Source organism: Hemicordylus capensis, chromosome 2 (genome assembly GCF_027244095.1).
Source record: "Hemicordylus capensis ecotype Gifberg chromosome 2, rHemCap1.1.pri, whole genome shotgun sequence".
NCBI classification, from domain to species: domain Eukaryota; kingdom Metazoa; phylum Chordata; class Lepidosauria; order Squamata; family Cordylidae; genus Hemicordylus; species Hemicordylus capensis.
This window is the reverse complement of record NC_069658.1, coordinates 202,261,111-202,286,949: the sequence shown is the minus strand read 5'-3', so window position 1 is coordinate 202,286,949 and position 25,839 is coordinate 202,261,111. Positions and strand designations below refer to the sequence as shown.

The 25,839-nt window shown below is 49.1% G+C and overlaps 1 protein-coding gene across 1 annotated transcript in view; it reads right to left on the bottom strand.

Moving 5' to 3' along the window:
- Window positions 1–23,820, bottom strand: part of AAAS (aladin WD repeat nucleoporin) — a 29,465-nt gene extending 5,645 nt beyond the window's left edge. The window contains exons 1-14 of the mRNA XM_053290699.1: window positions 23,645–23,820; window positions 21,007–21,133; window positions 19,435–19,562; window positions 17,782–17,894; window positions 16,533–16,624; window positions 16,165–16,211; window positions 7,980–8,078; window positions 6,979–7,122; window positions 5,920–6,040; window positions 5,138–5,262; window positions 4,887–4,947; window positions 3,957–4,047; window positions 3,656–3,749; window positions 2,231–2,298 (exon numbers count right to left, since the gene is read on the bottom strand). Coding sequence (XP_053146674.1) covers window positions 2,231–2,298; window positions 3,656–3,749; window positions 3,957–4,047; window positions 4,887–4,947; window positions 5,138–5,262; window positions 5,920–6,040; window positions 6,979–7,122; window positions 7,980–8,078; window positions 16,165–16,211; window positions 16,533–16,624; window positions 17,782–17,894; window positions 19,435–19,562; window positions 21,007–21,129 — 1,306 coding nt within the window. The 5' untranslated portion in view covers window positions 21,130–21,133; window positions 23,645–23,820. The remainder of the gene's footprint in view (window positions 1–2,230; window positions 2,299–3,655; window positions 3,750–3,956; window positions 4,048–4,886; window positions 4,948–5,137; window positions 5,263–5,919; window positions 6,041–6,978; window positions 7,123–7,979; window positions 8,079–16,164; window positions 16,212–16,532; window positions 16,625–17,781; window positions 17,895–19,434; window positions 19,563–21,006; window positions 21,134–23,644) is intronic.
- Between the last annotated feature and the right edge of the window lie 2,019 nt (window positions 23,821–25,839).

The following is a 25,839-nucleotide window of genomic DNA, read 5'->3' as shown; positions in this document are numbered from 1 at the left end:
CAGAAGACAGACAGAACCTATAGGATGGCTTGGATTTCAGAAGAAAAAACAAACGGAACATTCGTCACAGCTAACATCTAGAACAGGGTGAGGCAACCTGCTGTTGTTGAACTATATCATCCCCAGCCACAATAAATGGTGGTTGGGGTTGACGGGAGCTACAGTTCAACCACAGCTGGATAGCCCAGGTTATCTATGCCTAATCTAGAAGGACAAGTGGCCTATTAAGTAGGGCCCCTTTGCACTAGTAGCACAGGGATTCTCAGCCTTGGGCCCCCAGCTGTTGTTGGGACTTCAACTTCCATAATCCATAGCCAAAGGCCATGAGGGGTTGGGGATTATGGGAGCTAAAGACCAAGAACATCTGGAGACCCAAGGTTAAGAATCCCTGCGCTAGCACATGACTGGCCTTTCCCCAGAGAGCTCTGTGGGGAAAGCGCTGATGACATTTCCCAGCACTTAGACAATGTGCCTTCTAAGACATTACTGGGCCCTCCCTGGTGATGTGTGCAGGACCACTCTGCAGGGAGGTAAGCAGAGTGGTCCTGCTTACCCCAGGGAGGTAAGCAGAGGACCACTCTGCAGGGAGGTAACCTCGGTGACATCAAAGAGCAAGTCAGCTGTGGAGGGGAAACTTTTCCATCAAGTATGGAGCAAAGAGGAAAGAACTGGTACACTTGCAAAGTGGGAGGCTTGTTAACACCACCAGAGTATTTGTCACCTGCACACATACACACCAGGAATTATGGGTTGGGGGAAGGAAAAGAGAAGCAATTCCAACCCGAGATTAAAGATTTAGTAGATTAACTGGTGTCCCCAATGATTCAATATTCCAACTCTCATTTTCTAGGGTTACGGAGTTGACTTACATTTTGAGGTTTCATGTTTATATCATGAGCTCTCGGGAACGGTTAGGATAGCATGCAGGAGTGTTTGCTCCTTGATTATAGCATGACCTGACCTGAGCCAGAGGCGGGGTAGGCATCCAGCCGGGTGGACAGTCCTGCCATATGTTAATAGGGATGAACTTGATGGCCTTTTAATTCCTTCCAACTTTGACTAAATGCAAAATAACTACAATGAGTAGGGGTGGGGTGGGGGGACAGATGGAAAGGAGTTACCATAGGAAGTCTCACTGGATGTAATGACTTAGAGTGTCATGGGTTTGCTCTCTGTTTCAGTATCCCACACTTGCCATGCCACACAGCCACTATTCCTCACACACTAGCTAGCGCCCCTGCACTCTCGTAAAGGTCCGGAGCTCAAAGAAGGTCTGTTTGATCTGGAATCCCATTTTGGAAATGCTGCTTGGACCTCTTGCTCTGAAGCCCCAGATTTAGAGAGGATCAGAGAATGCTTTAAAATGCAGATTACAGAAGAGTTATTTTAAACACCAGAAACGCAAGCCTTTTCATACTCTTAACGTTTATGCATGATGCACTTGCCACCTCTTCAGTAGGAGAGAGCAAAACAAAGGGCTGAGTCTCATTTTCCTTTGTGGAGCAGGTTACACACACTTGAGTACAATATGCATGCCTGTCTTGCCTTGCCGGGTGAGAAGGGTGCATTTTTGCGTTTGCCCCCTTTTGAAATACACGAGCAATGACTCAGTCCTTTCCTGGCTGATGCTTGTGTGCCTTTTAACAAAACAGGTACCAAACACATGTGCCTGCATTTCTCAATGCACACATGTATTTTGGGGTGTATACAAGAAATAGAGATTGGGCCTATAATTGGGGGATGGGTGTTGAGAAGGGAATGTCCTCATCCTGATGCCTCGTGTGACCCATAGTGCCCATCCACATGGCTGTGCCTAAATCTCTCTGCTCTGCACCAAAAAAAAAGTTTAAACAGGTCAATTCTGCAGCTGGATATATTAAAGTTAAGTAAATTAGACATATTTGCTTGTTTTATAATTATCCTGCTGTACAGGGGGCAGAGCACAGAGCCTCAACCCTTCTGATCCCTGGAATTGCTGTGCATCCTCTCTCTGGCTTCCATGATCCCACCAGAAGCTGCTCATACATGTTCAAACCTCTTACTGCAACCATGCAAACTGAAAGCCTACCCTTTTCTACTAAAAAAAAATTAAAAAAATAAAGACGGGGGTTCTCAGAATGCTGCATTCCAAACTGAGCTCAAAACCTGGCATTTGCAGGTTGTGTGGAACGCACACAGCACCACCCTTCTCCCCCAGCCTTGCCCAAGTTTTAGAGATGCAGGACTTTACCTCTAATAACAACCGCAAGCCTCTCGCCACTTGGGTCCCAAACCATGGACTGCACTTCTCCTCCAATTCTGGATCACAGGAGATACACACCGTCAGAGTCCGGGTAAACCCACAGAAAAAATACTTAAGGTCAGTGAGAAAGGCCAGTGTTTATACTTTGGCCATATGAGGGGGCGAGAAGGATAAGCAGTTGCAGCAGGAGGCAGACTGTTATCTCCAACTGGCTGCATGGCAGGGATATCGTAACATAAAAACATGGTTTAGGAAGGACTATACATTTCAAAAGATAATAATAAACATTTTAAAAATATATAATAAACCCGTATTTAGTTTTAGGATTCCTGTTCTGCAATAGTTATCGAATTCAACATCCTATGAACCCTCAGCTGTTAATTTGTTTGCTTGCTTGTTTGTGTTAAACCTCATTTCTAGCCCTAAAGATGCACAGACAATGGGGCTGTTCATGTGAGCAGCCCTATCCAGCCTTGGACAGCCCTACTTGGGAAGGGTGACTATTATGGAGTGCTGGGATCAGGCCCAATCCTGGCGCAGGCCTGTCAGATAGCCTGAGCATTTGACCTGGGCTTCTACTGAGGTTGAAAGGCGTCAGCGCACCCCTTCTGCCTCAGTCCCAGGTCCTATGGCTGTTCAGGATGCTTGCAGCCCAGGCAGCCACAGAGCTGGGTGGCTAGAGTGCCCGGCAGTGGGGAAATCCCCCAACGCAGTGCCCTGTGGAATTTCTGGAGCCAGGCTTTCTTTCCCCTGCCTCCAGATAGCCATGCCCCTCTCCACAGTGCAGCTCGTGTGGGTGTGCGAGCAGCGCGCCAAAGACACCACAAGGATTGGCGGGGGTGGGGGGGTGGAGCTAGGTGCTCTCCTGCCTTCCCCGCTGCAGGTTACAAGGTCATGTGAATGGCCCTAATGTCTGGCAAAGTCTCACACGGCAAGAAAGAAGCTGGGCAGAATTTCCACTGGCCGAGCTTCAATGCCACGTGCAATTCTTTGCCCCTCCGTGTGAATGGAAGAATCAGAATCATACAAAATAAGCAACTATGTGGGCATTTTAGAGGGATACATATTCCCATCAAGAACTTCCAATGAACAATCCAATGTTTAAAAAGTGTTCTCTCATAAGAGCTTCTCATCAGGAACCCTCCTCTTGCTCGTAACAGAGATAAGCAAGGAGAAAGAAGCCCTTCTGAAGGCTGAAAATCCTGCCCAGAAAGATTCCCACACTCACCACTTCCCTTCTGAGACCCCACCAACCACTGTCCCTGTTTTAAAGGTTATCACTGCGGCCTAAAGGGCTAGAATGCTTTTAAAAAGTTGCCGGGTTGAGTGCCTAAAGCCTAATGGTACATTTGCACCACACCTATATGGAAATGCAGCAAGTACACCGCCTTGTGCGTTGCCCCTTTCTCTCACCTCTCCTCCCCATACAATGTCTCGAAGGTGGTCTCTGACAGATCTGCCACGATGGAAGCTGTTTTTGATCCACCCACCTGCCCTTGCTGTTCACCTGCAACACAGGATGATGGAAGGATCATTTCAAGGGAAACAAAGCAATAAGGGGAGTAGAACTCAGCCCCCTCCTTACCTTGTTGCATGCACTCTTTTGCTTTAAGCAATGGAGCACAGTGAATCAGAGGAGAGGTGGGTTTTGCTCCCCTCCTGGATGCTAATACTAACAGAGCCCTGTTAACATATTCATGCCTTGTATACTCACCACTATATTCCAAGAAAGACAAAGAATATATCACTGATTCTCCCTGGACTGTGAAGAGCAAACGACTGCCATCTGGACTCCAGCATCCAGTCTGGGGTGTGTGGAAGAAAACAATACTATAAGTGCACTTCTAATTTGGTCAAAGCAACGGTCTCTCTAATCCTGTGCTGAATACATACTATGACTTCCAAAGCAAGAAAAACTCATTTCTGCAAATGGGATCCTGCCAGATCTCAGATTCAGGTGTGAGCCGGGAGGGAGGGTTCAGAAACAGACACACAAGGATTCCAAGACAGAGAAGCTAGGGAGAATCAGGCTGCTGGAAGCAGGGCTTGGAAGAGAGACCATATGGTCAAGTGACAGAGCTGTAGATGAGCCCTTGCGATCTGAGCCAAGAGGCACCTTTTAAAGGGGTGATTCTCTTTTCTCTAGCAGGGGTAGAGCAACTGACCCTATCTAACCCCACCACAGCATCTCTCCAATGGTTGTTGCTGGAGTCTACCTTCTTCTTCTTCTTTGTGGGCTATTTTGGGACAGGGAACCACATCTTAATTGCATATTATTTATGTTTTCTTTGTGAACCACCTTGAGAACTCGTGCAGAAAATCGGTATATAAATATTCGTAGTAGTAGACGGACCCACATCTCTATTCAAATCCCAGCAAAGCCACAGATTTACTGGATAGGCCAGAGGACCCTATCTCAGCCTCATTTCCTCTCCCGTCAGTGCAAATAGTGACTACTTCCACAGATCCTTCCAAGGACAAATAAGAACATAACCCACCCTCTGTGCTAAGATCAGGGAGAACTATATAAGACAACAGTGGAAATACTACAAAACGGCCTGGGTTTCCACTTGCTTTTGCCTTTGTCACTCAGCAGGCTTCCCTCCATTGCAAAAACCTTTCTCCGTGTTATTCCCCAACATACCCGACAGGGCCCTTTGAGGGTTGGCCACTTCTCGCAAGTCCACATCTGAACCTCCCATACCCTGCAAAGAGAGGCACAACATGATCAGAAGCAAGGTTGTTTGGGGTAGAATTAGAGGTAAGGAAATCCTGAAGAGGGAGCCATGGCAGTTCATGGTTCCTCCATGTTAAGTTTGCCACGATAGGTTTCTGCTACAAGAAAGTTTCAAGGGTTGACTCTGGGACTGCAGGCACTTGGCCCTCTCTGCCCACCTGAAGACTGCTGAAGGTGTGGCTGCTAGTACTTTGCTGCCATCAGGTGACCAAGCCAGGTACGTGACCCCACCTCCTCCAAACCACTGCAACTGGATACAGTTCTCTGTGGATACATCCCACACCTACGGTCAAGAAGGCCAGAGAGGGGAATTAGTTTGGGAAGGAAATCAATGCATCTTTCCAGCATCCTCTCTGACATGCAGTCAAGAGCCAGAGAGGAACCACACATCCATCACTTTCAGACTCATGCAATACTGCTGCCTGCTTGAAGCTCCTAGAAAACAAAACCATGTATGAAAATGTATGAATATATCTGGGAATCATTGTCCACTGGAAGCCTTGTGTTGGCCACACCTAATATTCCCACGAAGAGAAACAAGTTAACAAAACATGAAGCCAAATATCCAAGTGTGAGGAAGCTTGGTGGTGGTGGTGGTGGTGGTGGTGTGCTTGTCCCCCAGGTGCTCTCTGGAGGCTCGGAATAGGGAGCACTGCCTCTTCCTTCTAACCAACCCAATCCAACAACATAGGGCAGTGGTTCCCAACCTGTGGGCCTCCAGAAGTTGCTGAACTACAACTCACAACATCCCCAGCCACAATGAATTGTGTGAGCAGCAGCTGGGCAGGAGAGGTTCATCCTACCCACCAGCGGTACCCTGTCGTCCTACCCTAATTCTGGCCATGTGAACAAGCCTACTGTATAGCCATGTCTCTGCCTGTGCCTGCTTTGGAGCTATCCCTTCACCCACCCACAGCGCACAATAGCCCATCATACTCACAAGCATAGCAGTATCAACCGGTGAGGCCGACAGGAGCAACCCTCCCCTGGGTGCCCATGCCAGACTGGTGACAGGGCTATGACCAGGGTGGCTGAGCACCTGGGCGCAGCCAGATGAAGGCCTGCAGAGACAAGATAGTGAAGAACCATGGGATTAGGGTAGTAGCCCAAGATCCATTGTGTTGTAGTAAGAGACACCCCAAAGGGTCCTCTTCAGCTTTTAAGGCAGTGGGAAGAACAGATAAGACAGTTGGCCTTGCGAGAAGAGGCTGAGAGAGAAGACACCAGGTGTCTCCCCCAGCAAACCATAGTGCTCAGCCTCTGGGGAGCGGGACAAACATCTGTGGGAAGTGAGGGGAACCAATGCCAGTCACTGTGAAGATCCATCCACTGAAGGACCTGCAGGTGAAAGGTGGCAGGATGGACCCTGGGGTGAAGGAACTGCCAGAGGAGACTCTGTCAAGACCCTTCATGGAGGACCCACTTCATTCATTCATTCAATTTCTATAACGCCCTTCCAAAAAATGGCTCAGAGTGGTTTACATTAAAACAAAACCAAACCAATTAAAAACAGAGACTATAAAACACCATTAAACAATTAACAATAAAAACATTCGAAACAGTTTAAAAACCCTGGAAAACCAGGTTTCCAGGCAAATTAAAAACATCCAGGCAAATTTAAAACATTTCCAAGAAATTAAAAACCCTAGAAGGCCAAGTTAAACGGATAGGTTTTGTGGGCTCTCCTGAAGGCCAATAATGAATTCAAGTTACGGATTTCTGCAGGAACCTGTTTTACTCACAGGATCACAACACGGGAGCAGGTACAGCTTCCAGACTTGGGTAAAATGCATCTCCTGCCCTACTGAGGGTCATGAGAACAGCCCTAGTGCATTATACTGCTTTCAGCCAACCACCATCCAAGTTGGGAAGGGCAGGGTGAACTCATCTCTAACCCACTACCAGTTGCTCATTAGAATTAATAAAACTGTTTGCTTGCCTCATGAGTTGGCTCCCTTTGAACAAATCCCAGGCAATGCTAAAACAACGGGCTGGTTACCTGGTGGAAAGCGAAGTGGGATCCAGGTGCCAAACCAACACACAGCTATGGCATGCCACGGCAAGGATGGATGCACACAGCGGCTTCCATGCCATCGAGGCTACGTTCCTCTGCAAGCGATGCTTCAAAATGGGGACTGTGGCACTGGAGAAGAAAAGCAGGGCAGGAGTCACCACCGAAGAAAACAGTCAGAAATTTCCCCAGTAAGGGGACAGTAATGGGTAAGCTGTATCAAGAAAGATTTTGCAACATGACAAAAGTATTTGTGCCAGCTTTATAATCAGATATTCTGGACCTGGATTTCCCGCATCCAAGCCTCAGCTCCAGCCCACTGTACCATACTAGCTCACGGGTATGGACTTGACCCCTTCCCTTCATTTCTGTTAGTGAAACAAAGGAAGCTGCTTGACCCCTTGTGCTTGGGTGGACTCATTTTCCCCAAGGACAATCAAGTTATCTGTGCAGGGTTTTCTACTAGGCAGACACAAGATTGGCCCCTGTGGAGCACTGCCCTATTTCTCTTGAACCACCTAGCATCTGCTGGTTGCTAAGATCCTTGCAAAGAATGCTACGCTAGGCAGATCTTGGTTTAACCCTGCCAACAAAGCCCAGCTTATGTTCTTACGCAAGACTGCCTACTGAGATCCACTTAACACAGATAAGTTATGCTCAGCCATTATGAGATGTCAAATGTGCACTCTTGCTTCGCACATTGAGAACACATTGGTGGGCCATGGTGAGGGGGGAAACGACAAGAAAAATTAATCTTTTTTTCTTTTCTCTTTTGAGGCTCTCTCATTTATTTTTCTGGATTGGGGAGGCTTACTATAACAAACCCCTGTGCTAGTGCATCCAGCTGCTGGATGCTCCTGGAAAACTGATGCTTTCAGAACACCTGTGTGTCAAAGGGTATCTGTGAACATGTAGATGGGCCCAGCGTTCCCATGGTCCTAACAGAAGCTAGTCAGCTCCGGTCCTAATAAGGAATCAACGCCCCATACCTATTAGTGTTGTACACACGGATGGAGTCATCCAGCAGGGCCACTGCAAACTTGGTGGTGTGGGGATGCCAGGCAAAGGCTCGGATGGAGCAGCCAGCCCTAGATCATCAAGAGAAGATAAGGGGCATATCACGTTAGAGAAGGGGGCATATCAAAAGTAAATGGAGCATTGGTACTCACCGTGAAGGCTTCTTCTCAGCTGCTGTTGTAGAGGTCAACTCCCTGGGTTATCATCCCATGCTCGCTCCAGGGCAGGACGTATGCAAATTAGTAAGCTATAAAAGGAGCCGGATGGTAACCCCACCCAGTTCTTGTAGTCAGCCAAGCTTCGAACGGAAGGAAACCTCAATGACAAACATATATGAGTAGAAAAGGCAAGTAAACGGAAACAGGTAAAAAACAGGTAAAAAACAGCGGGAAGATAGAGAAGCATCCCGCCAGGAGTCTGGGACCGCATAGGGTGGGTCGAGTTGTCCTCTACAACAGCAGCCAGAAGAAGCCTTCACGGTGAGTACCAATGCTCCATTCTCGGCTGCTGTGTGAGGACAACTCCCTGGGGACATACCAAAGCCAGATGACCCAGGGTGGGGGTCCCAGGCTACTGAGGGGGGAGGACGTGTTGCAGAACCCTTCTGCCAAAGGCAGCCTGAGCAGAGTGTATGGTGTCCATCTTGTAGTGTCTGGTGAAGGTGGACGGAGATGCCCACATGGCCGCTCTGCAGATCTCCTCCCACGGGGCACTGGTGGAGAACGCTGCTGAAGTGGAGGCTGCTCTGGTTGAGTGTGCTGTGATTCGCGTGGGAAGAGGCAAATGTTGGGTCTCATATGCCAAGGAGATGCAGGCTCTGATCCAACGACCGATGACGGCTGAGGAGACCTTTCGGCCCATGGAGGCCGGTAGGAAGGAAACAAATTAGGAGTCCGTCGTCCTGAAGGAGGCAGTTCTTTTAAGGTAGGTCTTCAAGCAGCGGCGAACGTCTAACTTATGCCACTCCTTTTCCCTGGGGTGAATAGGCTTGGGGCAGAAGGAGGGGAGGACCAGGTTTTGAGACCTGTGAAAAATGGAGGCGACCTTAGGTAGAATGGAAGGGTCCGGGATTAAGGTTACTGAATCAGCCGAGAATATACAGAACCTGGGATTGGAGGACAGTGAAGCTAATTCTGAAATCCTTCTGGCCGAGGTGACGACCACCAGGAATGCCAACTTCAGGGAAAGGATGCGTAAGGAAATGGACTTAATCGGTTCAAATGGAGGCTTGTGAAGGACCCGCAAGACCTTGTGGAGGTCCCACGTAGGGAAACTATGTACTACAGGAGGAGATGTTAGCGATGCTCCACGAAGGAAACGCTTTAGGTGGGCATGGGACAAGAGAGACTTGCCCTTGAATGGTAGCAGGAGAGGAGCCAAGGCCGAAGCGTGTTGCTTGATGGCATTGGCCTCAAGGCCCTTGTCGAGGCTGTCCTGTAGGAATTGTAGCAGTTCAGGTAGGGAATATGCCCTCGGAGTCAGGTGCCTGTTTCTGCACCATCTGAGGAAGACTCTCCAAGTGTACTGGTATATGCAGTGAATGGAAGAGCGTCTGGAGGCCATCAGGGTGTCTAGAACGCTCTGGGAGTAACTGAAGCCCCCTAGCAGTTCCCGTTCAAGTGCCAGGCGGCAAGCTGGAACCAGGCGGGATCCGGATGGAGTAATGGGCCCTGCGAGAGCAGGTCTGCGGAGACGGGGAGAAGAACGGGAGGCCCGGTTGCGAGGTTCAGGATCTCTGGGAACCACGGCCTGCGGAGCCAATGGGGGGCCACTAGAATCACTCTGGCCCCCAGGAGCCGAATGCGCCTGAGAAGTCTGGCCAGAAGTGGAACTGGGGGGAAGGTGTAGAGGAGAGTCCTTGGCCAGGGAGCCGTCATGGCGTCTGTCTGCTCCGCCTGTGGGCACTGGAACCGACTGAAGAACCGTGGAAGGTGGGTGTTCCTGGGAGTGGCAAACAAGTTGACTTGAGGGGCTCCCAGTTTTCTGGACAGGAATAGGAAGGCTCTGTGGCTCAGAGCCCACTCGGCTGGGTGGATGTCTTGCCGGCTCAGCCAGTCCGCTTGTACGTTCAGCTCGCCCTTCAGGCGGACTGCTGATAGGGAGGACAGGTGGGATTCAGCCCACTGAAGAAGCAGAACTGCCTCCTGATGGAGGGAGCGAGACCTGGTGCCGCCTTGCCGGTTGACGTGTGCTTTCGCCGTCACGTTGTCGGTCTGGACCAGGACATCCTTGCCCCTCAGGTAAGAAGGCTCGAAGGGCCAAACGAACTGCACGCAGCTCCATCCAATTCATGCTGTGGCCCGACTCCTCGGGGGTCCACTTGCCCTGACCTGACTGAGTAAGGCAGTGAGCTCCCCATCCCCGAAGGCTCGCGTCCGTAATGATGAGAATCCGAGGGGGGTCCAGGAAGGGCTTGCCGGTCTCTAGGTTTCTCTTGCAGAGCCACCAGCGGAGCGAAGAGCGAACTTCTGGAGTCAAATGAACCCTCCTGGATGACTTGGAGGCAATGTCCTCCTGGAAGGGGAGGAGGAACCACTGGAGGCAACGAAGATGGAACTAGGGGTGTGCACGGAACCGCGGAGCTGAGGTCCGGCACTGGGGTGGAGGGTTCCAATAAAGAAAGAGAGGGCTTTACTCACCCCTCCAATCTAAGGCACCGTAATTTTTGTAGCACTCGGGCGGCAGGATATCTCCCTGCTGCCCGCTTCAATCCCCGCTCGGCGCGGCTCCATAATCCTCGGCAGTGGTATCCATAATTGGGCGGCAGGATCGCTCCCAGTCCCTGCTGCCGCCCCCTTCAAACTAAGCGCCGCTCGGCTGGCGGCCGCCCCCTGAAGCTCACAAGAGGACCCCTGCCGCCCCCTTCTTGCCAAATGCACCCCCATTACAAGAGGACGGCAGGAGAACTCCCCTGCCGTCCCCTTTCCCTTTGCCGGCTGGGTTGCAAATGGCTTCTAAAGTTCTGAGTTCTCCTTGCCCGAGCGGCGTTTAGTTTGAAGGGGGCGGCAGCAGGGACTGGGAGCGATCCTGCCACCCAATTATGGATACCACTGCCGAGGATTATGGAGCCGCGCCGAGCGGGGATTGAAGCGGGCGGCAGGGAGATATCCTGCCGCCCGAGTGCTACAAAAATTACGGTGCCTTAGATTGGAGGAGTGAGTAAAGCCCCCCCTTTCTTTATTGGAACCCCCCACCCGAACCAAAACCACCCGTGTCCGGACCGGTCTGGAGGCCTTTAGAATGGCCTCTGAACCGGTCCGTGCACATGCCTAGATGGAACCTCGCCCAGGGGACAAAGTCGATGGAGGAAACCAGGAGACCCAATAACTGAGCCAGATGAAGGACGCGAGGCCTGCTGGTCAACAGGGCCTTCGATGTCATGGACCAAATCTTGAGTCTGCGTTCCTCTGGAAGAAACAATCGGTCCTTTTGGGTGTCCAAGACTACTCCTAAGTGTTGGAGACTGAACGTGGGAGATAGGTGGCTCTTGGTGTGGTTGACCTGGAAGCTGTGGGTCGTTAGGGCCTCTAGGGTGATCTGGATGTCCCGCTCTGCTTGGTCTCATGACAGTACAAGCAAGTCGTCCAAATACGCAAAGAGGCGGACCTTTTGCAGGCGGATGTAAGCTACTAGAGGGGCCAGCACCTTTGTGAATGCCCTTGGGGCCGAGGAAAGGCCAAATGGGAGGGCTCGATACTGCTAATGTGCTCTCCTGTAACAGAACCTGAGGAGATGATGGGATAGAGGGTGAATAGGAACATGCAGATAGGCCTCTGTTAGATCCACTGATGCCATCAGGTCCCCGTGCTGTAGGCCTTCCGCGATGGAGCGGAGAGTCTCCATATGGAACCTGCGCTTGCGTACCCACCGGTTTAAGGATTTTAGATTGAGGACTGCCCAGTAGGTGCCGTCCCGCTTGGGCACGGTGTATAAGATTGAATAAAGCCCTTGACGGCGCTCTGGAGGGGGGACTGGTTCTATGGCTGCGATAGCTAACAGGTGGTTTATGGCCTGTTGAAGGATTCTGTGTCTTGTGATGGATCGAGATGTTGGAGTGGGAAGCAACCTGTCTGGTGGGCGGCCTGACAAATCTATTAAATATCCCTCTAAAACTGTTTTCCGGACCCATTTGTCTGTGGTGGACGCCTCCCAGGCATGGTAAAAGTGGGAGAGGTGACCTCCTATCTTTAAAGAGTCACTGTGCTTGATGTGGCTTAAACTGCTGACCTGGCTGGGCTTTTGAATTGGACTTGGCGGGGAAGTTTCCCTTTGGCCAATTGGGGCGTCTAAAACTGTTGTCTCACTCGCAGAGGCGAAAGGAGGGGCGAAAGGAACGAAATTGGTGCTGTTGAGGCTGGCCTCTACAAAAAGGGCGCTGGTTGTCCCTCCTGGCTGTGCTGGGAAGGGTCATCTTTCTATCCTTGGTTTCAATGAGGATGTCCTTAAGGGATTAATCCCCAAAAAGCTTAGTGGCCGAGAAGGGGACTGCCGCCAAGTTGGCTTTTGATGATGCATCAACCTGCCAGTGGCGGAGCCAAAGGGTTCGCCTAGCAATAACATTAGTAGCTGTAGCCCGGGCCCCGAAACGTACCGCATCCAGGGTGGTGTCAGCAATGTAGGCTTGTGCCTTCTGTAGCTTTAGGGCAATCTGGCGGGACCTGGCTGGATCTGGGGGAGGAGATTGAAGCAACTCATCGGTCCAGAGCAGTGCTGCCCGAGAAATGATAGAGGCAGCTATGGAAGCTCTAATAGAGAGAGAGATACAATCGTTATTTCTCTTTAACTGTACTTCGATTTTATTTTCGGCAGGGTCCTTCAGCGTCAACTCTCCATCTTGTGGGAGGACCGCCCGAGAGGTCAGGGCTGCAACATGAGCATCTACCGGAGGCGTTTGGAGCTGTGCAGCTGCTGAGGGGATGAACGCGTAGTGCTTGTTAGCTAAGGAAGAGACCTTCTTCTGAACCGCTGATGTTTGCCACTCCTGCTGGAGAACCTCCGAGAAGGTATTTGGCAAGGGAAACAGGAGCTCTGGTGAAGAATGTGTAGGTAACACCAGAGATTCCTTGGAGGGAATAGCCCCAGATCGCAAACCCTCAATAGTGAGACCCAAGGTGCGCATGGCCTTAACGAACAACATGGAAAAGTCGTTAGATGGGAAAAGGCGCTTAAACTGAGGGGGGGATTCCCCCATCCCCGTCTGTCCATCAGACCACTCCCCTTCTTCCCTAGAATCGTCCCCCAAGTCCACCAGATCAGGGGATAACCCCCTGTAAGGGCTGCCCCAGCTTGGCCCGAGGGGGAATGAGGGGGTGCAGGGACCCTTTCTGGGCGGGTAGGAGACTCTGGACATGAGTCTTCCGAAGAGTGGATTAGAGCAGAGCGTGTGGCAGAGGGTCTGGGATCCCTACGCTCCTTATGCTGCCCCTTGTGGCCCTTCCACTGCTTTCTGTGGGATTTCCCATGCGGGGCAAAGTCAGAATCAGAAGGAAGGAGATCGCCTCCTTCGCTTGCGGCCCTTCTTCCCCCCCCTTGCGCTGATGCAAGGCTTGCGAGAGCACATTGCTGATCCAGCTTTTCCAGCTCTCAGGCATCTCTGTCCCTGGGGCTGCAGAGGAGGTGGAAGGGAGGGGGGAGGGGCCGCTCCCTGGTCTCCTGCCGAAGCCTGGGCTATTGGTTCGAGCAGAGTGGGGCTATCCAATGGCGAGGCCTGAATTGGAGCCATGGAGAGGGGCTGCCTGCCCTCGGGGGCACCCGTTCCGCTAGGGGACTGACGCCTGAACTCACCCTCCTCAGTCTGTGCGATGCCCTCCTCCTCTCCCGAGGAACCGGTGGTCTCCGAGGATCTGACCGCCGAGAGAAGCTCAAGCCCTTGGGCTCTCCTGCACTGCCGCTGGGCCCTCGCGTGTTCTGTCTCGTCGAGGGCCAAGTCAAGATGGTGCCCTTCTCTTTGTGTGCCCGCGCGGCGGCAGCATGGCGGTCTTTCTTTGAGGCGCCCGCCGCTGCAGAGGGGGGCGGTGCTGCCAAGGTGCCCTCGCCCGGGGGGACGAGGTGGTCCTGGGCGTGGCTGTGGCGGGTCTAGCGGCGGCCGCGCTCGCAGCGGGGCGGTCCGCCTTTGCCGCTTGCGCCCTTTGCCTCTCCGTGCAAGAGCGAAGGCCCTGAAAGCACGACTGCTCCATGGCAGAAAGGGTGAGAGAGAGAGAAAGGTCGGGACAGAAGCGGGCAGCAAGCGGAGAGCGAAGGAAGCGAGCAGGAAGAGCGGCTTGCAGCGGAGCTTTGTAAAGAAAAATGCCTTTTGTTTTTTTAAGAAGGGGGGGGCAGTCGAGGAGCCAAACAAGGAGGAAGGAGGCTTAAGAGGAGGAAAGAGCAAGGTAAAAAACTTATCTGAGGAGGAACGAAGCAAGGCTGAGTGTCCTTTCCTGGAGCGTTAGCACAAGCAGGAAGAAAAGAACTGGGTGGGGTTACCATCCGGCTCCTTTTATAGCTTACTAATTTGCATACGTCCTGCCCTGGAGCGAGCATGGGATGATAACCCAGGGAGTTGTCCTCACACAGCAGCCGAGAAGGGGCAGCCACAATTAGAAGTTCGGTAAATCTGAAGTGGGTAAGACCAAAGATGCACACTTTAAAGTTTAAATGCAAAATTAGCACCCTCCCCCTTAAGTTACACGATTAACCACGTATTAGGAACATAGAAACATAGGAAGCTGCCTTCTACCGAGTCAGACCATTGGTCCATGTAGTTCAGTATTGTCTTCATAGATTGGCAGTGGCTTCTCCAAGGTTACAGGCAGGAGTAACCTATTTCAGCCCTATCTTGGAGATGCCAGGGAGAAAACTTGAAACTTTCTGCTCTTCCCAGAGTGGCTTCATCCTCTGAGGGGAATATCTTGCAGTGCTCACACATCAGGTCTCCCATTCATATGCAACCAGGGCAGACCCTGCTTAGCTATGGGGACAAGTCATGCTTGCTACCACAAGACCAGCAGGTGCTCTATTGCTGAGCTATGACCCCACCCCCCACCCTCTTTTCAAAAAGGGCAACAATCTCCAAGGAGTATAAAAGTTTCCCAGAACTATGAGAGAGGATTTGACCATTTCAGAACCACCTTACCTCAGCTCCATTGAAAACAAATTTTTTCCCACTTCTCATTCCACTTCTCTGTAAACTTCAGCACTGATGGTGCTGATCAATGGAACTGCTTATACAAGAGCATTTTCTTCTAGTGTGCAACAAAAGTGTTTTTGTGACTCTCTCAGAGTCCGGGGGTTTCCTATCTTGGGTCCCCGGATGTTGCTGGACTAGTTGCCATTATCCCCACCCACAATGGCTTTTGGCTGTCAACATGGAGCACTGTCAACATGGCAAAACATGGGCAAAAGGTTTCCCCACCCCAGTATCTCAATGCGTGCCTGTGGGTGAAATGCAGATTCTAATTTATGCAAGTGATCGTGCTGCCTTGGATTATTTGGCTCAAACGTTGCTTTATTGTCTTCTACTGCTTTTACAGTCTCACCTCATGGGTTTCTCTGGCAAAAAGGAGATAACAAAATGAGAGGCAGTCACTGTGCCTGTAAAACTATAGCCGCTATAGTGTAACAGGCACTACTATATATAGGAAATAAGAGTGGCCGACATCCTAACGTGCATGCATGCAGCCAATGCGCAGTTGCTTCTAAAGTGTGGGTGCTTGTGCATGCGGTGACTGCGGGGTAATTTTTGTCAATCTCCCCTTCCCCTGGAAGTGCTCTGTGCAATGTGCAAAAGTGTCCTTAAGGGCCTCATGGCTGTCAGGGACACATTTGCACATTGCACAGAGTGCTTATCTGGGTAAGAAGAGATCAATAAAAAATCACACTCCCCAACGCACGCGAGTACCCGCACTTCAGAAGCAGGAGAACATCTGCTGCATGCATGCTTCCTTTGGCTACATGTGTGCATTAGTTAGGATGTCAACCAGTGTTATTTTCCATGCATGTGGCAAAAGACCAATGACTGTTTGCAATCGAGAATTAAGGATTCCTGTAGGGACTAATCAAGAGTGAGCAGTTTGTGTCTTTTCTACGCTTCCTTAGTGCTCATATTTTCCAGTGACAGGCAACAGAATAGAATGTTACATGCATGCCAGAACAGAGACACCCCCCAACCATTTAACTTACCAGTCTACAGCCTGGGAGAATTTCGCTATCATGTCTTCACTTTGCAGCTTGGGATGAAAGTACAGATAGAAAAAGAAATTAGTATTTTGGTGGCAGCCACTAGCAATTTGATTGAGTTTTGAAACTAGATCTTAAGGAAGCCAGGTACTGAATTCAGCTTCAAAGGAAGTGGAGGTGGAGCATCGTTTGATGAGCGGGAGGGAAAAAAGAAGAAGATCGCTTTCATTACTTATTATTATTTTTATTATAGTGCTCAGTTGCCATAGCTGGCACCCCCTCCCTATGCTCAGCTTGGACTGCCACAGCCTCCTGCCCTCAACCACCTACGCCCCGCTGTTCTGCTCAGGCCTATTTTGTGTAAATCTTACCGACAAATGAGGAAAGAGGGAACCATGAAGAGAGGAGACCCAATGACAGAGTGCTAAAGTACAGCGGGATCCTGTTTTCATCCACTGAAGAGCTGCAAGGCAACAAAGATGACACCAAACTGAGCATGCCACTCCCTATGGGATACGTAGGTTTTCCAAATGAAGTTCTGCCTCAGACCGACAGATTCTGCAGTGTGCATTTCCCATTTATCTAGGCACATCACCTCTGCATCCTTCTTTTCAAGAAAAGCAACAGGATGAGAGCCTCACTATTTCCTAGCATAATGCTGATTCATTGCCAGAGTGAACAGCTCCTTGGAGGCAGCAAAGGACACCGTTGTTTCAAGACAGAACTAGCTGTTCAGAAGGGTGCAAGGCTGTCGCTGAAAATGGCATCTCTGTGTTGAGTCCTCCCCCACCCGTAAGACTTATTCTGTGTCTTGGGCTCATAACATCGCCTTTTCCCCTGACAGACAATGATGCGGGGCGGAGCTGGTGAAACACCCAATGCAGTGGCTCCAGGACATAGAGTAAGTGTGACTATATGTCACAGGGGGAGAATTCAACATAGAGAATGCCATTTTCACAGGCCTAAGATCAGCCTGAGTGCATCTCAGTGGCGAGAATACTTCTCCCATTCTTTGCACAAGGCTCCTTTTACAAATTTCTGAACACACCAAGAGGGTAGAAATCCGGTTTCTAGTTGTGTGGATACTAAAGTACAGGGAGACTGGCTTGTGCAAGGAGCAGAGCAATTTTGCTCTACATTACGGAGTTACTCAGAAAGATATACATGCCAAACTGTATAACCCCTACTAACTGAGCAAAGAGGCACCTTTCAGAGTGCAGGGGGAGAGCAACTGGCCTTATCCAACCCCAGCACAGCACCCCTCCAGTGGTGGCTATTGGTGTTCACCTTATGTTTCCTTTTTAGATTGTAAGGCCTTTGGGGACAGGGAACCATCTTATTTATTTATTTATTCTTTATTTCTCTATGTTAAACACTTTGAAAACTATATTGAAAAGTGGTATATGTAGTAGTAGTAGTATTACTGCAGGGAGTGCAAGACAACTGAATCATGGGCCAAAGAACAGTGGGTTCAAGCAGTGGGTTGCAACATCCTTTAGTCTGCTGGGGGGAAACAGCAAACTAAAAGAAAAGAGTTCTGTGACATAAACAGGAAGTGTCCATGCCATGAAAAATTAAAGGAAAGTAAGATTCAAGGTGTGCAGCTGTTCCAAGAGCTACCTAGTTCCTTTGCAGATTCCATCCAAAACCGTTCATTCAGCCTCTGGTCAAAGTCACCTTCCTCTTCTGCGTTTGCAAGCTCTTCAAGTACACCAGCCACTCCTATGTCACGCCTAGGGACAGAAAGGTCTGTGAAATCTCCTGCATGGCAAAAGGAAAGGCTGTGTATTCTTGATGCATCTATTTTTAACACATAAAACCAGAGTCCAGATCGGGACATTCGCCAGATTTCTGTTTAAATAACTTTCTCGTTGCCATGAAGAAAAGCAAGTCTATGGGAGCAAAAGGCTTAGAAACCAGGGTCTGGCAGAGAACTAGCCGTAATTGGAAGACAGGCGTTCAACATGCTGCATAGTCCTGCAATCCTGTCTTGTGGCTTCTACTTCCTATCTAAAGACTAAACTCTTCGAAAAATCCAAAACTTAAAAATCAGATCAAATGTTGCTTAGCGCAGCCACACAACCTCCCACTCGCTTACTTCCAGGAAGCAGCCATGGAAGACTACATGTGCCTGAAATTCCCTGCCATCCCATGCTGTGTGGCATTTCCTGGGTTGTGGGAACCTTTAAGGCTAGAAGACAAAGAGAGCTCTAAGCACAGGTACCATCGTGCTTCATTGTTTCACCAGATGGGAAACGAAGGAAGATTATGGCGCATGCAGAAGCGTGTGTACACACACTCAGAAGTACTACTGCATTTTCCCAGCCAGTGTAAGACTATAGCAGAAAGTGAAGAGTGGGGAGAGTTGCAGGGAAAGAGGGCAGGACAGTGTGGGTCGCCACTTCTTGAATACCAATGTGTAAGGCTGGCCTAGGTGGCATCACTTACGCCAGTCAAGGAATGGAGCACACATAGGACATTTATGTTCTTGGTTACTGGATTACTCCCGATCCCTTGACAGAAGTGAATGGAGAGAAGGTTGTTTTATTATCAGACCGTGCTGGGAGTTGGTTGCATCTGCATGCTGATCGAGATGTTCCAGATGGTTACAAAGCTATCAAGGCTTAGAACCGGGGAAGGGCAAGCACTGTCCCCATACAGTACAGCTGTCACTGGCTGGTGCTTGTCTTGACAGCAGGCAGCAGTTGAAACAAATTTGGGGCTGGAGGGGAGTGGGGATTGTCCCCACCCTTGCACTGGGCTTCTAAGTCCATCTGAACTCAGTGCAGTTCCAGGAACAATCCCTGCTTCTCACATCGAGGAGAGCGAGGGACTGTCCCTGATCTCACACAGCTATGCAGCACGAAGTAAGAGGCTACAGTTATGCACTTACCTGGGAGCAAGTCCAACTGAACACTGCGGAGCTTACTTCTAAGTAAACATGCATAGAATTGCAACTGAGGAGCAGTATTGGTAATCACAAACTTTGGCCTGGCTACCAAGGCCAGTCAATAATTATGGAATCCTGTTCCCTACAGCCTGTCTTTCTGAAACCTTTATCCTCAGCCAAGCTCTGATACTGGAAACATCTTTGGCAAGAAAAGGAGATAGGGGCTGTGAAGAGTGAAGTAGTGAGTGAGAGGAGGGTTATAACACATTCCTCACAAGTGCGCCCCCTTTGTTAACAGAGCCCTCCGACCTTTTTTCTAAGCAAAGAGCTGTGTTTAAGCACGCAGACCTGCCACTGTCATGCTCAGTTCAGCCCACACCCACCAGGCATTGATACACCTCTTCCACAGTGTCTCACGGTGATGAATGAAGGCAGGCTTGGTGCTGTGCTCCAGTCGGCTGTGGGCTTTCAGAGTTTCTTTGGGGATGGTCAGGATGGGCAGGTCCTCCAGCTGCGCAACAGTAAGATAAAAAAAAACAGTAGGCAAGAAGCTTGGACTAGAACTGCTTTAGACAAAAGAACTGAGAGTCATCGAATTAACTGAAGCCAAGGGCTTCTCTACATTTCAGTGTAGGGACAGCACATAGACATGAATCAGCACATGAGTCAGCCTTACAATTTTGTAAGGAAGTGCACATATTGGACTGAGTACAGAATTCAGTACACACACACACGGACAAATTTCCAGCCCTTCAGGTTGCAAAGCTGGGCTTAAAAGTCTGCAGTGAAACCTAAATAGCAAGTGATGAGACTAATTAAAGGCATGGAGCGTCATGCTCTTTGCCCCTCCACATGACTAGTAGAAGACATTATGCAAAATAAGAACACAATATGTGGCTATATATATAAGATATTAGGCTTGAGTCCAAAACAGCTCCACCACGTTTCAGCAGTGGCGGGGGTGTTCCCTTAAGGGCGGTGGAGGGTGCACTCACCTCTCCCGCTGCATTTCCCCCGCCGGCGCTCCATTGTTTTGAAGCCCCTCAGGGCGGCAGTGTTCCTCCCTGCCGCCCCGTTGCCCTCATCGGCCGGAAGTACCGGCTGCGCATGCACCCGTCACGTGTGCACGCATACACGGCAGATAGGCACGCACACATGCACATGACAGGTGCATGCACGCCCGGTACTTCTGGCCAATGAGGGCAATGGGGCGGCAGGGGGGGAACGCTGCCGCCCCAAGGGGCATCAAAACAACGGAGTGCCAGCGGGGGAAATGCAGCGGGGGTGTGTGTGAGTGCACCCTTCCCTGCCCTTAAGGGAACACCCCCACCACCGCCAAAATGGTCTCGGATGGCAAAACGTTTCGGAGGCCTCTACGATGGCCTCCAAAACATTTCGGGCGCAAGCCTACAAGATTTACAGGTCACAGAATTCAGGTTTCTGTGGTCTAGAACTCTGGCATTATTTCTAGCACTGAGTAAACACAACCCGGCGTATGTATTTTCCATTCAGTACAGTATGAGAGTTCCAAGCACAGACACTTCTTTCCTTCATCTATAGTCTTTTGAGGCATCGTTCTGAGTGCTCCTTCTCTGGCTTTATGCTGTGGAATGACCACTGACTGTGATACCAAATTGTATCCAGAGTTCACACTCCCTCCAGCTGGGCTGCCCTTTCTCCAGGGCTGCCCTTAGAGAGCCCTGGCGGGGTGTGGGGCCCGGGGCAAATCAGCCAGTGCGGGGCCCCCTTCCAGTTAATTCTAATGGGGGTTAAAAGAGCGGGGCCTGGGGCGGTCGCCCTGCTTGCCATGCCATGCCCTAAGGACGGCCCTGCCTTTCTCCCTTGCCACCTCTGACTGCTAGAACTGTCTCCCAGCACACCCACATCATGCCACCTCTCACTTTCTTTAAAACCCAATGTTTTCATGAAGCCTTTGGCACAAACCTGTTGCTTACCTGTCCTTGGAAAGGAAGTGGGAGCTTCTCATAGCTGTGTCCAGAAACCAGGGCATTATTAAATTCGTAGAGAGTGATGTCTCCTGGAGGAGGAGGGAGTGGGAACAGTGCCAGGGAACACATTCTCCTGGGTAACCAAGGAAGAAGAAACAGGGGCGATAGAGAAAAGAGAGAGAGTGTTGGTGTTCAACAATACAGCACTATAGAACTAGCATCCAAAGCTCTATCACCACTGGTGGTGGTGCCACAAATGGCAGGAAAGGGAATGTCTAAGGCACGCTTCTGTCACTATACACTCACTCTAGTAAAGAGTCTCCCACATTCAAGCCTGAAGAGGCAATGGAATAGCCTCAGTCTGAGCTGAGCCACAGCTGCACATGGGATAGGGTTTGGGCGTGTTCAGTCCAAATTGAGGGTATTCAGCCCATCTAGTCCAGCATCCTGTTTCACACAGTGGCCCACCAGATGCCTCTGGGGAGCCCACAGGCAAGAGGTGAGGCCTCTCTCCCGCTGTTGCTCCCCTGCAATTGGTATGTAGAGGCATCACACCTTTGAGGTTGGAGGTAGCCTATAGCCACCAGACTAGTAGCCATTGATAGACCTGTCCTCCATGAATTTGTCAAACACAAACATATTAACCAACATAATTTGTTAATTATGTGCTGTGTGAAAAAGTACTTCCTTTTGTTGGTCCTAAGTTTCCTGGCCTACAGTTTCATGTGATGACCTCTGGTTCTAGTGTTATGACAATGGGAGAAAGATTTCTCTCTGTCCACTCTCTCTGCTCCATGCATAATTTTATGCACCTCGATCATGTCTCCCCTTAGTTGCCTTTTTTCCAAGGTAAAGAGCCCCAGATGCTGTAGCCTAGCCTCATAAGAAGGTGCTCCAGGCCCCTGATCATCTCGGCTGGCCTCTTCTGCAGCTTTTCCGGTTCTACAATGCCCTTTTTAAGATACAGTGACTAGAACTGCACACAGTACTCCAAATGTGGTGCATAGATTTGTATAAGATCATTATAATATTAGCATTTTTATTTTCAATCCCCTTCCTATTGATTTCTAGCATGGAATTAGCCTTTTTCACAACTGCCTCGTACTGAGTTGACACTTTCAACAAGCTGTCCACCATGACCTCAAGATCTCAATCTTGGTGGCCTGGAAGTACTATAACCATTTGAGAGTACACTTTGAGTTGCCTCTTTTAGGAGACAAATATCCAAATATGCCATTTTCACATTTTTTCTAGTAATGAGGGTGCCTTGGACTAGGATATATCACATTTGGGCTCTTGCTTGTCAGGAGGCATCCTAACAATTTCAACACTCCCCTGAGTCAGTCAGTGAGGTTCAAATACAGCATAGTCATGCTGATGATCTGTCCAAAGTAGGTGTGTAAGGAACAAGAGAGACTTGTGAGGAGAGGAGAGCTGGTCTTGTGGTAGCAAGCATGACTTGTCCCCTCAGCTAAGCAGGGAAGCATTTGAATGCAACCCTGGTTGCATTTGAATGTGAGACTACATGTGAGCACTGTAAGATATTCCCCTTAGGGGATGGAGCTGCTCTGGGAAGAGCATCTAGGTTCCAAGTTCCCTCCCTGGCATCTCCAAGGTAGGGCTGAGAGAGATTCCTGCCTGCAAAAATACTTGGAGAAGCCACTGCCAGTCTGTGAGGACAATACTGAGCTAGCTAGCTAGACCAATGGTCTGACTCAGTTTATGGCAGCTTTCTATGTTCCTATGACTTCAGGCTTCCTCCTGCTGAAGAGATGATTGGTACTCCAGTTGCAGATAGAGGGGCTGCTTCTGTGGGACTGACATATCTACCATTAGGCAGCCTGAGATGTTTCTGCTCCCTCTCTACAGGGAAGAACCTAGCCTATGGCGTCAACAACCAGAGAAGACTCCCATAACCAGCTCCCTCTAACATAGATTTACTCATGGATTTATGTTGTAAGCCTCTTTGGGAGCAAGTAAAAGTAGGCTATGTATGTAAGATCACCAATAATTTAACAAGGGCTACAGCTGCTAAATCAGGTTTTACAGTGTCAGAAACAACAGATGGCTTTTAAAAAGGCACTTTATTTTTAAACAGCACTCAAAGCCATGTACAATTTTTAGAAAAATATCACACACTAAAAATACATACTAGCAACACAAAAAATCATTTTTAAAAAATGGAAACCTGCTGAATGTCCACAGCATATTTTACACATGGCGGTTGCAGTCCTACATGCACACTTATTTGGGGGTTTAGTTTGATTTTCATCCAAGTAAACATGCATAGGATTAGATTGTGAGAGATCCTGGATGGCCTTCAAGAGGGGATTGGACAAATTCATGGAGAAAAGGTCTATTGCTGGCTATCAATCAGGATAGCTAAACAGGACTCTTCCTCCTATTGCAGTAAGGCTGCAATACACTTACTTGAGAGCAAGTCCCATTGAACTCTGCGGGGCTTACATCCGAGTAAACAGGCTTAGGGAATCGCACTAATCGACACGAAAGTGGACACTCTTATTATTATAATGCGTTTATTGAAAACTCCTCTAAAAACTGCATTTTAAGGCGGGGGGGGGGAGAAAAACCACACTGACGGTGGACCCCACGCTGGCTCAAGCCGCTACCGCTGCTCACTTACCCTAATCACGACACTCGCCCCGCAATAGCAGCTCAGCTTTTATTTCGGAGCTGGGGGCGTAAGAACTCGTTCCAGCCAACTTTGGCATTTCCCGGGCGCCGTTCAGGCAGTAACAACGGGCGCCGAAAGAGACCAAACCACTCCAATAGGCGAACGCCTTGCTCTACCGCGGCGCGCAGGCTCAGTTCTCACTCTCGGAGCGTGAGCAACATGCTTTCGCCCTCCCCCTAGTGGCTTTCTTGAGTAACAGGAACTCTTCTCAGCCCGGGAATTCGGTCATTTCTTAAAGGTGCAGCGATCGTATGTGCTCACAGCCAATGCATGTTTTCTCGGAAGTAAGTCTTACTGGATTCAGTTATTCAGTTATTTTTAGCTTAATATTTTAATTGTGTCTTTTTTACAAGCTTGTTTTTAAATTTTGCTGTAAACCGCCTTGGGATTGTTTTAATGAAAGGTGGTATATAAATTTAACAATCAATCAATCAAATCAATGTATACTCCCAAGTAAGTGTGCATAGGGTAACAGATATATAGCATCATGCTTTGGTTGTTTGAAGAATGTGTTAGCAATGAAGAGATCATTGGCTTGGCAGAAACTAATAAGTCGTTCTCCTGCTTCGTTTCTGTTTCCTAGGCCATATAGGCCAACTGTGTTTTCCTCCTTACCTTTTCCAACTTTGGCATTCTAGTCTCCAACCACCACCAGCACATCTTGCTTGCATGCTCTGTCAATTTCAGACTGAACTTGAGCATAAAACTCATCAACTTCCTCTCCTTCTGCATCAGTTGTTGGGGCATAAACTTGAAGAACTGTCATGTTAAAGAGTTGTCCACGAAATCTAATTGATATTAGTTGGTCACAGACTGCATTGTACCCAAGTACTGTCATTGCTGACTTTGAAAGCAACACCGTCCGTCCTTTGGTTTTTGTGTCCTGAGTAGTAAACAGTATGATTTTCTGACTGAAAGTGTCCCATTCCAGTCCATTTTAATTCACTGATGCCCAAGATGTCAATCTGTAGTCGATTCATTTCATCTTTCACTGTGTCGAGCTTTCCCATTTTCATGTAGCGCAGGTTATTGATGTTTCTTCCTCCAACTTTAAAACCATGCTTATTTTCTTGCAATCCAGCTTCTTTCAGTATATGTTCAGCATATAAACTGAATAAAGAAGGAGAAAGTATACAGCCTTGTTTTACAACTTTGCCGATCTGGAACCAGTCTGTTTCACCACCTTCTGTCTGGACTGTGGCTTCCTGTCCTGTGTATAAGTTTATCATTAGAACAATGAGATGTTCTGGGATGCCCATTTTTCTAAGGATATTCCACAACTTGACATGGTCGATGCAATGGAAGGCTTTTCTGTAGTCAATAAAGCACATATTGACTTTGTGGTATTCTTTGGCTTTCTCAATTATCCAGTGTGCATCAGCAATTATGTCTCTTGTTCCTCGGCCTTTTCTGAAACCAGCTTGAACATCCGGCATTTCCCTTTCCACATAGGGCTCTAATCTGCATTGGATGATCCTGAGCATTATTTTGCTAGCATGTGAAATTAAGGAATTGTGTGATGGTTTGTGCAATCTGTTAAGTCTCCTTTCTATGGTATGGGTATGTAGAATGACCTCTTCCAATCTGTTGGCCACTGTGTCGTTCTCCAAATTTGCTGGCATAGTTTGATTAGAGCCTTGACTTCTTCTTCTTCTGTAGCCTGCCATATTTATGTAGCTATTCCATCAGTTCCTGTAGCCTTCTGACTTGGTAATGACTGGATTGCTGATCTAACTTCATCTTCCGTACTACAAGTTCTTGCAAGAAGGGGATATCTTCTAGAGTATCTTGGATGTTGACGTCCCTGCTGTACAGATTTTCAGTATACTCCTTCCATCTCTGTTTGATCTACTCTGAATCAGTTACTATCTGTCCTTTGGCATCCCTTAACATACCAATTCAAGGTTGGAACCTCCCTCTGAGTTCAGAGATCTTTTGGAAAACTTGCCTTGTTTTTCCATGTCTATTTCCATCCTCAAGGTCTTTACAGATGTCATTGTAGTATTGCTCCTTGTCTCTTCTAACAGCTTTATGAAATTCCCTATTAATTTCCTTCCTGAGGTCTTTATCTTTCTTGACTTTGGCTACTCTCCTCTTCTTGGTAGTTTCCACCATTGGTTCTGACATCCATTTTGCTTTCTTCT